General features: G+C 52.1%; 1 protein-coding gene across 12 annotated transcripts in view; it reads left to right on the top strand.

Annotated features, from left to right (window-relative positions):
- The window catches only part of ATP2B2 (ATPase plasma membrane Ca2+ transporting 2), a 382,029-nt gene extending 369,717 nt beyond the window's left edge, over nucleotides 1–12,312 (top strand). For 8 of the 12 annotated variants that reach the window (XM_078442751.2, XM_078442752.2, XM_078442754.2 and 5 more), the window contains 4 exons: nucleotides 390–601; nucleotides 782–889; nucleotides 2,722–2,904; nucleotides 11,099–12,312. In XM_078442751.2, the coding sequence (XP_078298877.1) occupies nucleotides 390–601; nucleotides 782–889; nucleotides 2,722–2,904; nucleotides 11,099–11,410 (815 nt within the window). In that variant the 3' untranslated portion in view covers nucleotides 11,411–12,312. Of the gene's footprint in view, nucleotides 1–389; nucleotides 602–781; nucleotides 890–2,721; nucleotides 2,905–4,151; nucleotides 4,324–8,241; nucleotides 8,297–11,098 lie in introns of all 12 variants that reach the window. The other 4 variants (XM_078442755.2, XM_078442759.2, XM_078442758.2 and 1 more) reach the window with 2 other exon arrangements.
- Nucleotides 12,313–14,721: the final 2,409 nt, after the last annotated feature.

Raw genomic sequence — 14,721 nt, 5'->3', positions numbered from 1 at the left:
CAGGGGAGCCCAAGGCCACAGGCTCCACCAGGGATTCCTGGTTCACGCCCAGTCCTCCCAGTCCCCGATGAGTTTGCCAGCTGGAGGTCACTTTCTATAAGCAGTGTCAGTTCACAACACAGCTGGCATTCCACCTTTATCAGATCTCCACAGAAAAGCGAAGTAAAGTTCACCCAAGGTCTTTCCCCCTAGAGAAGAAAGGGTTCTGTTATTCCTCCACTCACACTCAGGACCACGCAACAGCACAAGCCCACTCTGCCCCCTGATATCCAGAGCACCGCCTCTGACCTGCATGACCCACCTGGCTGTGTAGGAGAGGCCCCCACGCGGGGCCAGCGTCTTCCCCAGCCGTGGCCCTCAGCCCAGTTCCCTCCCTCTCGGCTTGGCAGGCGAGAAGATGTTCCAGATCGACAGTGGGAGGAACGCACCCCTGCACTCGCCACCCTCGGAGCACTACACCATCATCTTCAACACCTTCGTCATGATGCAGCTCTTCAACGAGATCAACGCCCGCAAGATCCATGGCGAGCGCAATGTCTTTGATGGCATCTTCCGGAACCCGATTTTCTGCACCATCGTGCTGGGCACCTTTGCCATCCAGGTAGCCAGGCCCCACCCTCACCTGGGCTGGGGTGGGCAGTGGACAGGCGGGGCCCCTTGGCAGTGCCCTGAGAGCCCAGACCCCTGAGTTGGCCCCTGATGGCCTATCTCTCTCTCTCTCTCTCTCTCTCTCTCTCTCTCTCTTTCTCTCTCTGTCCCTGTGCTCCCCTTTGACCTCCAGATAGTGATCGTGCAGTTTGGGGGGAAGCCGTTCAGCTGCTCTCCGCTGCAGCTGGACCAGTGGATGTGGTGCATATTCATCGGGTTGGGAGAGCTCGTCTGGGGTCAGGTACGTTCTGGATGGGTTCTCAGCAGAGGGAGAGAAAGAGCACTGGACAGGGAATCCGGGAGCCCCAGGAATAAGTCCTGACTGCCCTGGGCTCGCTGTCTGGCCCTAGGCAAGGTCCTCCCCATCTCTGGACATGTGAGCGATGGGGTTTGGCCCCAGGTCCCAAATACTGGTCTTTGGGGTACCACCACTATAATTTTTGCTATAGATCTATATACCTCTGATCCTACTATTTGCTTGATGGTTTCCCTCAATCCAATCAGTTATTTTAATTGAAATTATTTCAAAAGGCAACTTTATGTTGTTAACAGGATTAGAAAATCGGCATCATCTGTCATACACAGAAGCTAACCAAAAAAATAATAATGCAATGAGAACTATGTTATTAAACTCTAACTAGATCCTGAAGCCAGCTTGTTGTCTAAAGGGGTCCAAGCAGAGACTCCTTCAGAGGGCTCCAAGGAAACAGAAGAGGGGTGAACGCTGCCTTGTCTCAGAGCTATTCAGTGCTGTGTCTGAGATCCTCCCCAGCTTTAGGGAACCATGGGCTGAATGCTCTGTGGGGGCCCTTCCAGCCGTGACCCAGAACATTCTCCCTACTTTGCCCAAGTCCTAAGCATGTGTGCGTGTGTGCATGTGTACATGCATACACACACACGCTCACACACACGTGCACACACTCCTTCAGAGCACGTCTGCTTGCAGACAGACCAGGATGCAGTGCTTGGGAGAAGTACCTGGAACTGGATCTGGGCCAAGGGGGCCTTATTCCCAAGGTGCTCCGTCATCCAGGTACTAGGAGCCCCAGGTTGCCTGAGACATTGTTCTTGATTTCAAGCTGTTCCAGGCTGGAGTGGGAAGTTGCAGTAGCAGAAATTAGATAGAAGATAAAGAAGAAAATTTAGTTTCATCCAAAAAGGTCCTTCTTGCAACTTTGGAGCTTCTTTGGGAAGTTGATAAACTAGATTTGACTTTGCAATCCCATTCCTTGGGCACCCTCACAGCCAGGCCATCTTTATCCTCCTAGAGCCCACACCCTCAGGGAGCTCTTGGCTTCTGGGAGAGCAGGCTCCTGACGCCTGAGGATTATGCCGGTGGGCAATGCTGAAACCTCCAGAGAACCTGTGAGACTGAGTGTCCAGGCCAGCCTCTGTTTGTCCCTACAGGATAGGAAAGGGGCCTCTAATCTCTGTCACCTCAGCCTCCCCATAAGGTCTGTCTTTCAGGTCTCAGCCCCACGGACAAGCCCTTTGGAGGACGATTAAGGATAAAAGCATATCCCCTTCCCATATTGCCTTCCCTTTCTGGGAAGGCAACCATTCCAAGTCCTAGGACTGGCTGCCCCCAAGGTACCCGTGCCCTGGGCCCCTATTGCCCACACTCAGGTTCCACAGGACCAAATGATCAGGAGGAATGAGCCCAGGGACCTGAGGGCCAGCCATGAGCCAGGCTCATGCACAGCAACTTAGATACACCACCCTGCTTAATCCTCCAACTCTGAGAATTACCCCCAGCTTTACAGATGGGAAAGGCAGAGCTCAGAGACATTAAGTGACTTACCCAAGGTCATGTGGCCTGTAAGGCCTGGGGCATATTCAAAGTCACATCTGTCCAACTCCTGAAGGCCAAGATTTTCCTCTGAATGAGTGAGTGACTTAAAAAGCAAATCAATAAGCAATTATACAAGACGGAATTGAGGAACAGGTAGGATGAGTTAAGGAGCGAGCTGAGCATGAGTAGGTAAGTGGGGAGGAGAGGGGGGTGGGGTGGCAGGGCGGAAGGAGGCCACCTGTGGGACGACCCCCATCACCCTGCCACTGGACCCCCTGCAGGTCATCGCCACCATCCCGACCAGCAGGCTCAAGTTCCTCAAGGAGGCGGGGAGGCTCACGCAGAAGGAGGAGATCCCAGAGGAGGAGCTGAATGAGGACGTGGAGGAGATAGACCACGCTGAGAGGGAGCTGCGGCGGGGCCAGATCCTGTGGTTCCGAGGCCTGAATCGGATCCAGACCCAGGTACGGGAGGCTCCCAGGGCGGGTGGGTGACGGAGACGGGCGTGCTCCATGCCACCCCACAGGCACTCAGAGACCGGACTCCGGCCCTGCTCTCCCATCTCACCAGCCGTGTTCCCTACACACACGCTCCCGTGGCTGCTGAAGAAGCTGCGGCCTCCCCAGGAATGTTCCGCCTCGCCCCGCAGACCAGCGAGGGGTCAGACTGGGGGTCACACCCACCATGGGTTTCGAGGGGGGATGCCCCAAAGCGGGGAGGGGGCCTGAGTGCTGAGGTGAGTGAGGGGCTCCGGTCGGGGTTGCGGGGCAGCCACCGGGAGGGGCAGTGCAAGGGTGGGCACCAGTCCATGTAAGGGCAGAGCCAACCCCACATTCTCCCGGGCCTGGGGGTCAGCCTGGGAGGTCCTGGCGTCTCTACACATGCTTACATGTCCTCCACCTGGGCCTTCAGACACTGCCCTCCGCCAGGGTGTTGACGCCACTCTGGGAAGCAAAGTTTGGTCTTCCCCACACATACACAGACACACACGTGCACACCAAGGACACACAAGCCAAGCACACGCGTGGGACGGATTCCTTCCCCAGGACGGAGACACGTGCCACAAATGTGTAGGCCCCACACACTCCTGCACAGCCCTCTGCCTAGGCTGGAGCTGTAGTTCACACTGTGCGTTCACAGCCCTGCGGGATGAGGGACACGGGGGACTAGGAAACTAAGAGAGGGTGGGTCCCTTGCCCCCCCATCACTCTGGGAAGTACTGTCCAGCCCCTACCTCGATCCGCCAGGCCTAGGCAACAAACAGAAGATCACCTGGGCTGCTTCACACCCCACAGGGCACCCCCAAACATCCTCTCATTGGCCTCCACAGCCCTGAGAGGTAGGTATGCCCCCCTAGTTTTAGGGGTGACCAAGGTTCAGGAGACAGCACTTTCTGAGAGCCAGGGTCGGGGTGGGACAGGTTTCAGACCAAGAGCCTCCTGACACAGCCTGGGTTCTCCCCCACGACAAGGACCCCAGCACACGGCCCCCTTGGCCAGCCCTCCCCGGGACTCTGGGGCCTACAGATGGGCCTGGAGCTGAGCAGACATCTTGCAGAGGCTTTGAGTGTGTCTGGTAGTCTTTGTTTGACTTTAAGTGACGTTGTCGTTGTCACCGTGGCTGCGGCTGTTCTCGTGGCGTTGCGCCTGTCAGTCATGTAGCTGTGTGTCCGTTCTTCTCGCAACTTGTCTCGTTCTCTCCTCCGTTGCAGATTGAAGTAGTCAATACTTTCAAGAGCGGGGCCTCCTTTCAGGGGGCCCTGCGGAGACAGTCCTCCGTCACCAGCCAGAGCCAGGACGTAGCCAATCTCTCTAGCCCTAGTCGCGTGTCGTTGTCCAATGCTCTTTCCTCTCCGACCAGCCTTCCTCCTGCTGCAGCTGGGCGTGAGTGTGAATCCTTACTGCCTCGGGCGCCACCGACGCCAGTGCTGGGCGGGCAGGGGCCGGGGCACCAAGGACACGGGGGGCAGCCAGTCATGGCGAGGCCCAGGGGGCTGAGGGACCAGAGCCATAGAGAAGGGTCCCAGTTGGTCAGGAGAGCATTGCCAGTCATGGGGTGGCAGTCATTTGGTGGGCCAGGGTTGGCTGGGGTCAGGGTCAGGGATTTAACCACTCAGCTAAGGGGTCGTGAAGGTTGAAAGTGGCCAAAAAGGTCTGGGTCAGTCAAAGGATCAGCATCTGGAGGGGAGTTTCCCGTGATCAAATGTCCCAGCACCACAGGGTCACAGCAGCCAAGGGACAGCAGTCAGCGGGGAGGGCAAAGCGTCAGTCTAGGATCAGTCTAGAATCATACTCAGTCAGGAAAAGCCTAGCCCATGAGGGCAAAGTCAGAGTTGGCCAAGCAGTTAGAGTCTTATAGTCAGGTAGGTAGGGGGTTACCAGGGGTCAAGGCCCTGAGGGGTCACAGTCAAGTCACAGTGGGGTGCAGCCAAGAGAGGGGTCACTATAGGTCAGAGATCCTAGTCGGTGAGGGCTCCCAGGCCATCAAGGAGATCACAGCCTGGTAGTTCAGAACCTCTGCCTTCTCTCCTTGTACATCTGAGGACATCCACTGCTTTACACACACTTTTCCCTGCACACTGAGAGTCTGACCCCTTTCTAGAAAGGACAGAGCTCCTGACCCATTCAGCTTGACCTCAGGTACAAAACGGTGGGCCCAGGCTCACGTCTTGGCTGGGTGCCAGGAGGCCCTGAAGACCTGGTCTAACCCGTGGCTTCTGGCCCTTCCTCATCTCAGGGATAGCAGGGTACTCTGACCTCCTCCATCTTCTCCCTCCTGCCAAGCTCACCTCCTCCTCTCAAGTGGAGACTTCTGACCTGGGTCTCTCATTTCTGGCCTGTTGAGATCTTTCTGAACCACCCCTCCCCCATGGCTTCAGGCCCCAGGGAGAATAAGAAGGGTCTATTTGCCACCTGCCTCCTTTACCTTGTCTCCAGTCAGCCTCTCCCAAACCATAAGGGAACCCCTGGTTCTCGTCTTCTCAGATTGCCACAGTGTGTCTGTTCTAGCCCAGCTTTTGACGAGGAACAGACTCTAGGCTTCATCTCTCCATATTTTGTAAAGTGCCTGTTCCCCCATCCAAACACAGTACACCCACCACACACATCCCCTTCCACTGGGTGGGAAAGGACTTGCATGCAGGGTGGGACCTGGGCCATCTGAGCCCTCTGGTGGGAGACACAAGCCACAGAGAGACTGCTGATGGCATATGCTCATGTCCCATGACTGTTCAATGGATGCAGCCCTGCCAGGTAGACAGGATAAGGGGGCGGGGGGGTGCGGAAAGGGGAACAAAAGCCCTTCCATGTTCACTCATTAGCACAAAATCCCAGCAATGGGGAGGTGAAGCCAAAGTGAAATGGAGAGCTATTTGAGCAGATGGTGTCCAAGTCGCATGTCTGTGACTATCACTAGGAAGTCACTGCCAGGCTTTCTCAGGGCAGGAAACACTTTGGTCCCCTCCTCCTCCCCTTTACAGCAGAGAGCCTCACCCAGCTGACCTACTCCTGCGTCCACATAGCTCTGGCCTTGCTCAGCACTCACTACCACCTTTCTTGAAGACCAATGACCAAGTGTTCTGGTCTAGGGGCACCTCGCTGGCTCAGTGGATAGAGCATATGACTCTTGATCTTGGTTCAAGTGTAGAGATCACTTAAAAAAAAAAAAAAAAAAGTTCCGGTCTGGAGAGCCACTGGCTGAAAAATCCATTTCTTTTGGCTCCTGCCACCCCTCCTGGTGACTCCTGCAGCCCCCTGGCTGGGTCTGGCTGCCAGCCAGTTTGGCTTCTGAGTGCTCACTCAGCTGTTTGTCCATCCCGGGTTAGCCTCTTTCTTGAGGCATGGTGCTTCACCCTGGCCACAGCCAGAGACCACCTGGCATTTCTGGGTACCCATGCAGCCTTTGGAAGTCTTCCTGTGGCATAGCCCCTCACCTTAGCTCTTATAGTCTAGGGAAAGAGCTTGGTCATCTCAAACCTGGGTAATATCATTCTCACCTTTTCCTGTGCCATTTATAAAACCATAAGGCCAGCCAAGGAACAATCAGCTCTCAACACTTCTTCAGAGAAACACCCATTTTTGCCCGCCTCTCCAAGGACCCAACAGGAATGGTCAAGCGTGACTCCCTCATCCAATTGCCATCTTGTCTCCTTAAGCATTTTGTATTCCTACCCTCTATTGGAGACTCCAGACTGTAATTCAGCATGCTTTATGGGAGCCTGACCATCCCCCCTAGCCAAGGGTACTGGTTCCAAAAGAGATCACGACCTCTGTGGTTTCAACACACACATTTTGGTCAATACAGTCACAATGTGAACTCTAAATAAATAGTCCCAGTTCCTCCTTCTCCTGAATAGTCGTTATAACAATGACATACCCTCTGGTCTCCAAGGACTCTGAGGGCCCTCTAGCTACTGGCCAGGGTCCCTTCAAAAGCCAAAGGCTTTCTTCCCACAGGGAGGTGTGAAGCCAGTAGCCACAGTTAAGAGAAGGGGTCCCAAATTGGGTGGGATGGAAAGGTAGGCTGCCTCCCACCTCCTCTGAGGAGGGTCTTCCTCCTGGGGATTCTCCAGCAGAGGAGGATAGCCATATGCATTCTGAGTTCAAAATACCTGGAGTCTGTATATTCTAGAAGGAGTCAAACCACTGTTTCCTGGGTTATCAAGAGTTAAGCACCAAGGCCAGGGACCCCTGTCCCTGGGATGGACTTCTGACTCATGACCTTGGGGTGAGGAGCCCCCCCACCACATCACACATCGCTCCCCAGGCACCACTGTGGGACAGAGGGTGCCAGGCAGACAGGTGCATGCAGACGTGACAGGCAGGTCAGGCTGGCATCCGGAATGTTTGTGTGGGAACTCTCGTCCGCTCTCGTGCTTTCCTCTTCTGACTCACTCAAAAATGAGAGGTTTTTTCCCCCAGAAACTTAAAGGCACACGCCTATAAGGCCTTATACTTGAGCCTCACTCAGCGTTTTCCAAAGCTGTTCCCATATTCTTCACTTCACATATGCCTCGCAAATGAATAGGAGGAAGGAGTTTCTTCAATATATCCATTTAACTGAGAAAGACACTGAGGCTCAGAGAAGTGGACTGACTTGACCAAGATCACCCAAGTGAGTGGCAAGAGGCCTGACTCCAAAGTCCCTCATTTTTCCCACCGGTGCACACCACTTTCCAGACAAGCGCATAGACCTGGAGCCTGCAGAGGTGGAATTTTCATTCCAGAACCAGTGCCCATGCCCATAGTCTCATACAGTGGAAAGGAGCCAATCCTCTGGGATTTAGAAGGCCAAGAAAGCTGTCTCTCTGCTTGAATTTCTACCAGCCTGGCAGGGACTGGGGAGAAGGGCACCTCCCCGCTGGTGATCCAGGACAAAATTAACATTCAGCTCTGACCCAGGGCCAAGCTACACTCATCTGCACCCATCTCAAACCACTTTTGTATTTAGCGAGTGTGTGGCAGGCTCCGTGTTGGTCAGTGAAGGTCCTACTCCTTCAAACCAACCAAGCCAAGAACTGCAGGGTCCTTACCCAGAACCGGCCACTTTCTGGCCACTACCAGAGCGGGCATCTTCTATTGCCACTTCCCCGTCACATTCCTGATTCTGAGGACTGCTAGGAGCAAGGAGTTTGCATCTCTTAAGGGGAGAAATGAAGAAGGAAAGAAAAGAAAACTGTATCTCTCATTAGCGTTTTGGTAACTGACTTAGTGCAATCTTGGGTTGGCGAGAAAATGGCTTGCTTCTGGGGTGGGGCCTAGACCTCTCCACTGTCTGAATATTCCATGTGTTTGTTTCCCTAGAGGGCTAGAGAACCCTGGATACAGAGTTCAGCAAGAGAGAGTGAAATTAAAAGAGGTTGTGAGTCTTTAACCTTGAGCCTGAAATGAATGTGAATCAATCCCAGACTCTTGGCTTCCCTGAAGCCGGGTAAACATTCGAGTATGTCGAACCCGTCCCAGCCCGGGGCCTACGCATTTCCTCAGAGCCCTCCAACACGGGCATGGGTGTCCTACTCCCTTTGTGCCGATGAAACCAAAATGTCTAAAATCCCACAGGCCCGGTCCTCACCCCTCTCCCCTCCCCCCATGCCCAAATGCGGCTCACGCCCAAAAATCTCACTTTAGGGTAGGCAGGGAAGGGAGGCGGAAGAGCTTTTTTTCTTCCCGTATTTTTTTTTTTTTTTCCATTTCAGCCGCGGAGTGAACCGAAGTGGAGACTTGAGATGGCCGTGGTGGGGTGTCCCGAAAAGTCTTGTCCCCACAGTCTTGTCCAGAGCAGTTCATTCTCTCTGTTGTCTCCATGCCAGGGGGAGGGCAAGGGGCCTGCATCTCATTGTGTGTCGTCCCCTCTGCATTTTCAGTCACATGACAGGGTCCTGCCACCATCCCTCCTCCTCCACCAGGTGCCCCAGCCAGCATCTTATTGCAGTTCAGCCTCAGAACACACTGGGGACTAGGCTGGGCAGTTACAGTGATTATTATTCCCATTTTACAGATAAGAAAACTGAGGCCCACAACACCTTTTTCATTGTTTTCACTGAATCAAGGGTGTAGTGGCCTGCTCATCAGGAGATCAGAATATTTAATAATCTCTGCAGAGCCACGAATGGGGAATCCAGGGAGAAAGAATCCTCGGAGCAGTGAAATGCCTGTCAGAGGGCCAGCACTAATGCATGGCATCTGCAGGCACCTGCTACCTCTTATTTAAAGCATGATTCCAACAAGGAGGCTCCCATGCAGTCCCCAGCCCCAGCACATAAGAAGGAAAAGGGACAGAGATGCTTTTGAGAAAACAAGGAAAAATCAGAACTACTAATGATGGCTGACAACAAAAGAAACTTAACAAACAAAATCAAAACTGTGGGGTCTTACACAAGACTGAAAAGGATTCCTGACCAACTTGAAGTTAAACCCTTCTCTGTACACACTAAATAGATACACATATTATGTGCTTTAGAAACACTTCCCTCTGAAATAGTAAAATAGACCCTGAGCTATGACACTTAAAACCACCAGCCACAGTCACCCAGAAAACTCACTTCCATGGCCCATGCTTTCCCCACCTGTGTCCCACCAGCAAGATACCCCTGGGTTCAGCTGAGAGTTCCACAGATCCTGGGACCGCAAGGGCCTCCCCATAAGGACCCCAGCGGTCCTCTGCCTCCCGCGGGTCTGTGGTGTGGAGGCAGCCACTGCTCTCAGCTCCACGGCCACCTCGGCTGAGGCTCTGCTCCTTGGAGACACTGAGGCTGCCTTGTATTCCCCTGCCACTGCCTCCACTCTGAGTTGTGGCTAAGAATAGAGGAGAAAGTACCTTTTTATCCCAAGTTCCATCTGCCCCTGGAGATGACAGGCATGGCTTCCCCCTCCCAAGAGTCTGGAGAAGGGACCCCTCTCTTCAACACAGGGATCCTGTTCCTCTGCACTCTGTGAGACAGGACAGGGGACGACCAGTGAGGCAATGTGGTCACTTGCCCATGGTCAAGGCACCAAAAGTGCCAGAGCCAGGACTCAGGCTCAAGTCTTCCTGACTCTGAGTCCAGTGCTCTTTCCACCAACCTGGAAGACTCAAGATCCAACCCCCTTTCGTGGTTCAGAGAACCATGGCTTCCAACGAAGTCACAGAAGGTGAAAGAACATGCTGTTTTGTGGCTCAGGTCCACACCCCCTAGAATCCCACCCAGGGCTGGGTTTGGCCATCTGATTCTGGCTTCCTTTTTTGGGGTTTTTGTGTTTTCAAAGCACAAGTAAATCAAATACCCCAGGAAATGAGGGACCCCAAAGCCAACTCCAATGACTGGCCAGGGCTTTGAGTCTATACTCGAGTGTTTACCTCCCAAATGCATGAAGGAAAGAAACGTTGGGTACAAAGACCTCCGTTCACATTGTCCAGGCTTCCAAGTGTAGCCGTGTGTCTGTCTGTGTGTGCTGTGTGGTTCCTGACCCCTCACCGTGGCATGCTCCTGCCCATGAATGTCATCAGTCTGCCGGCTCCTTCGTGCTTTCTGGCTGCCTCTGCTCTGCACCCCAGAAAGCCCTGAGTTGGCTTTGGTTTGCTTTGCTGCCTTTGGTTTGATGTTCCTGTTCTCTGGCCCTCGTGTGTCTTCTCCCATCCCGGCTCATCCAACTGTCTCCCCCTTTCTGTTCCTTTTCCGTTTGTGACGTTATCTGTTCCATGTTGTATGGTTTCTTAACTGTGTGTGGTTTTTTTGGAGATTAATTTTCTAAAAATAGCCTCTCCTCCTTCCTCCTTTATTCCCACCTGGTCCCGCACCCCTTCTGCATGGTTGAACTTCTGCTCTAAAGTTAACAAGGCTCAGTCTCTCACTAGGTCTGGGTGGCCGCCGGAGTGGACTATGCTTCCTTTAACCACTGTTTCCCACCATCTCTGTGATGGGGCTTGATTCCTCCTGTCCTCATGCTGTAGTTCTGACCAAAACCAAAGCAGTTTTTAAAACCTCTCGGATGCATATAACCTGAGCCCCTCTTCCATTCTTCCCCCTCCTCCCATGCTCATAACACCCAGCGACTGTGGATTCCAGCCGCCTGCTGTGCCCTGACCCCTCCCCCCAACCCCTCCTCCGAGCCCCCCCCCCCAGCTTGGCTACTGGGCCCCCCACCCAGGGCAGTGCTTCTCACCCCTATGTTTCCCTTGCAGATTCGCGTCGTGAAGGCGTTCCGTAGCTCTCTCTATGAAGGTCTAGAAAAGCCTGAGTCTCGAACCTCCATCCATAATTTCATGGCTCACCCCGAATTCCGGATCGAAGATTCACAGCCCCACATCCCCCTCATTGACGACACCGACCTGGAAGAAGATGCCGCACTCAAGCAGAACTCGAGCCCGCCGTCATCGCTCAACAAGAACAACAGCGCCATCGACAGCGGGATCAATCTGACGACTGACACAAGCAAATCAGCTACCTCTTCAAGTCCAGGGAGCCCCATCCACAGCCTGGAGACGTCGCTTTAGCTGAGGACCCCGCCGCCACCCACCCCCGGGCCCCACCCATCCAGGCACCCAGCTCACCCAAGCAGCAACGAGCAACAACAGGAAACCAAATACTGGCGAGAAAACCAACATTTCCACCCAAAAGACCCTTTTTCTGGCTGCGATGCTGTTTGAACTCTTTTTCACTTTGAGGCAAGGGGCGGGATCTCCTTGGGGAGGGGGGGCTTGCGGGAGTGAGCGATTTTCCCAGAACAAGCCCTTCCCAGCTCCCGCCCGAACATGGACCAGCCATGCACCCGCCAGGCCACCACATCCCCTGCATGAATGTACTGTGCACTTCCAGTCCTCCCCTTGTTTGGTTTGGGGGGGGTCGGGGAGGGTTTTTTGTTTGTTTTCTTAGGCGGGAACTGACAACAGACTCTTTTCTGAGACTATTTATCCAATCGACTGGTCTGTGAGTTTTTGAAATGCTTGCGCAGCATGGTCTCAGTTGCATAGGTTAATTTAACAACTTTTTGAAACTGCAGAGCTTAACTCACCTAGTAAATTTGCACCAATGGAACCGAAGAACTTCATAGACACTCACAAGGTTATATCCATTTCTTTGTATCTATATCAACGTATACTTCTGCAAGACTGTATACGTCCATATAGATAGGTATACACACACACACACACACACACACACACAGATATATAAAGTTTTTTTGCCGGCATGTTGCCTTGTTTCCGCTTAAATGCTCTATTTTAACTTATTTATGTCCTAAAACAAGAATGTAATTTGTTTACAAACCTGTAGATAACGTCTTTGGCTATTTGTACGGTTTAAGAACACTGGTGGCTGAGATGCTATAAAGACAGCTCAGCCCAACAGACACTTCCCTGGATTGCATCCTTGATGTTTTACAATAGCCATGCTCTGATTTTTGCCTGCTGTTTCCGTTCAATTATGTCACTACCGCGGGAGGCTCAGGCAGACGCCAAATGCTACTGAGTGTCCATCCGGAGTGGGTTAACACCGTGCTCGTGCTCCGTAGACACAGGGAGAGGAGGAGAGAAGGCTTCCTAGGTTTGCAGCACTAACGGCCGGCCCGGCCCGAGGAGGATGATGGGGTCCGCCAAGCTCTGGTTGAAGACTTTTCTCTCGATGAAACTCGCTTGAGTTTACTAAGAGCATTTCAAAAAAAAGGTTCTCTTTGGCACTGTCTGTACAGAGATTGAGGTAGTGTTGCAATATTATAAATGCTACTGTGTTGATTTTTTTTTTTAGTAATTTAGAGGTTTATTTACTTATAAATTGCAGCATATAAGCTGTTGGCATACTGGATGAGGATCATTAAGGCCTGCTGCTTTTATTTTTATTTTTATTTTTGAAGAAGAGTAGCCTTTTTCTCTGCACTATTTAGATCCGAACGAACCTTATGATGTGTATATTGAGATGTATTCAGTGTGATTTTTAAACCAAATTGTCTTCCTGTAGTCGCAATATATACTGTAGCCTTTTGACAGCAAGTCTCGCTTTCCCAGACAGAAAGCCATTCTGAAACCCTACAGTATCACAGGTGAGAAAAGGTGGTTATTTTCCCCCCAAGACAATAACAGCACTAGTAATCCCACTTAATGAGAGCTTATTTAATTGTACGTCAGCCTCTTAACTGCTAAGCACTTTGTGGGTATCAGCTTTTTTCATAAAAGAACTTTTGTATTTAATACAAAGTTTGCTTTGAGACTTTTCAGCATACAATCTTTTTCCATAAACTTGTACAGTGCAAAAGACATTTTGAATACCATGATCGATGACGTCCCATGCTTCGAGGAAAACCAAACACTTTTCCACCTCGCTTGCAAAATTCATTCCTCATACTGACCTTTCCCACAGTTGCTCTGTGTCAGCTCGGCCCTTCCCTTCTCCAGGCCCAGAGAATTCTTCCACAAACAAGATGAGAGCCACTCGGGAAAAGAGCCATAGTCAGCTGGGAGGGCCTACGTCTGGGTGGCTGTGAAGAAACCTGAGGGTTTGGGATCCCAAGTCAGCCCATCCCACCTGGCAAAACCTTCCTGGAAGGAGGACCTTCCGTGTGCGAGAGCATCACCTGATTGTCGTGAAGGAATATCTCTGAATGTACCCAGCAGAGGAAACTGCATCCCCAAAGGGGTGACCAGCCCTCAGATATGCTTACTGGATTCCAATACAAACACCACAAAAAGCCAGCCCACTGCTCGCCTGCCGAGAAAGTAGAGACCCGCACATGTAAAACATGGAGCAGCCTTGGAACACGGTGTTTTTTTGTAGCTTCCTTTCTCAAGGTTTTCCATCTCCCCACCTTCTTTGTTCCAATCTTGTGTCCATGACCTCATTCCACGACACCAGGAAAGCTGTGCTTGCACACCCATGCTCCCTGTTTATTTGGAGCCAGGACACAGGGAAAAACAGGAGGGGTTTCTCTGAGTGGAGCCTAGCTTGGAGAACAGGGAGCAGCGGAAGTAACGGAGGACACCCGACATTAGCGTTGGTCTTTTCTTGTCAGGAATGATGGATGCTCACACAGACACACACACACACACACACACACACACAGAGGAAATGATTGGTTTGTCCAAACTCACTGTAGTACATAAAGCTTGCACTCTGCGTCCTATATCTAGCAGCATGGGGTACGTTTGGCAGTCCACCCCATTAGGGGGTAAATAATTTATGACCATTCATCTGTTTTTATGAATTTTTTTATCTAGACAATAACTGTAAATAAAGAACTCACCGTCTCTGTTCATTTAATACTATGCAATGGTTATGCTTCGATCGCTGACTCTTCTTACTGCCGCAGTGTGATTCTGAAATGTCTGTGGTTTTAAAAAAAAAAGGGAAAAAAACAAAATCAAACAGAACACAGTAAATATATATTCTGTAATGTATATTTTTTTCTAGTTTGGGACTGCACCATCCACATAGCTTCTTTTCTGTCCTCTGGACAAGGGCTCCAGGAGAAGGTAGCAGATTCATTCTGAAGTCTAAGTTCAGCAATTTGTCTCTCCCAAACAGATGAGAGAAGAGCGAGGGGCCCAGTGAGTGACCCCTGATGCTGGAGAATCACCCACTTTTGAAGGTGGGCAGGGAGGAAATGTCTCCTCCCTGCCACACAGGCAGCACTTTCCCTAACTCAGAAGCAGCCTCGATTGCTCCCACCACCTCACCTCACCCTGGCCCCTTCCTCCTTTGTCCCAACTGGAGCACAGAGTTGACAAGAGGGAGGGTACCCTGCTTTTGAGACCAGACCAGTGGCAACAATGGTACTGGGCCGAGGACTCTGGACCTGTCTCAGCCTGGGTGGCTT

This window comes from Panthera onca, chromosome A2 (genome assembly GCF_046562875.1).
Source record: "Panthera onca isolate mPanOnc1 chromosome A2, mPanOnc1 haplotype 2, whole genome shotgun sequence".
NCBI classification, from domain to species: domain Eukaryota; kingdom Metazoa; phylum Chordata; class Mammalia; order Carnivora; family Felidae; genus Panthera; species Panthera onca.
The sequence above is the reverse complement of the archived record's forward strand: the minus strand, read 5'-3'. Positions and strand labels throughout refer to the sequence as shown.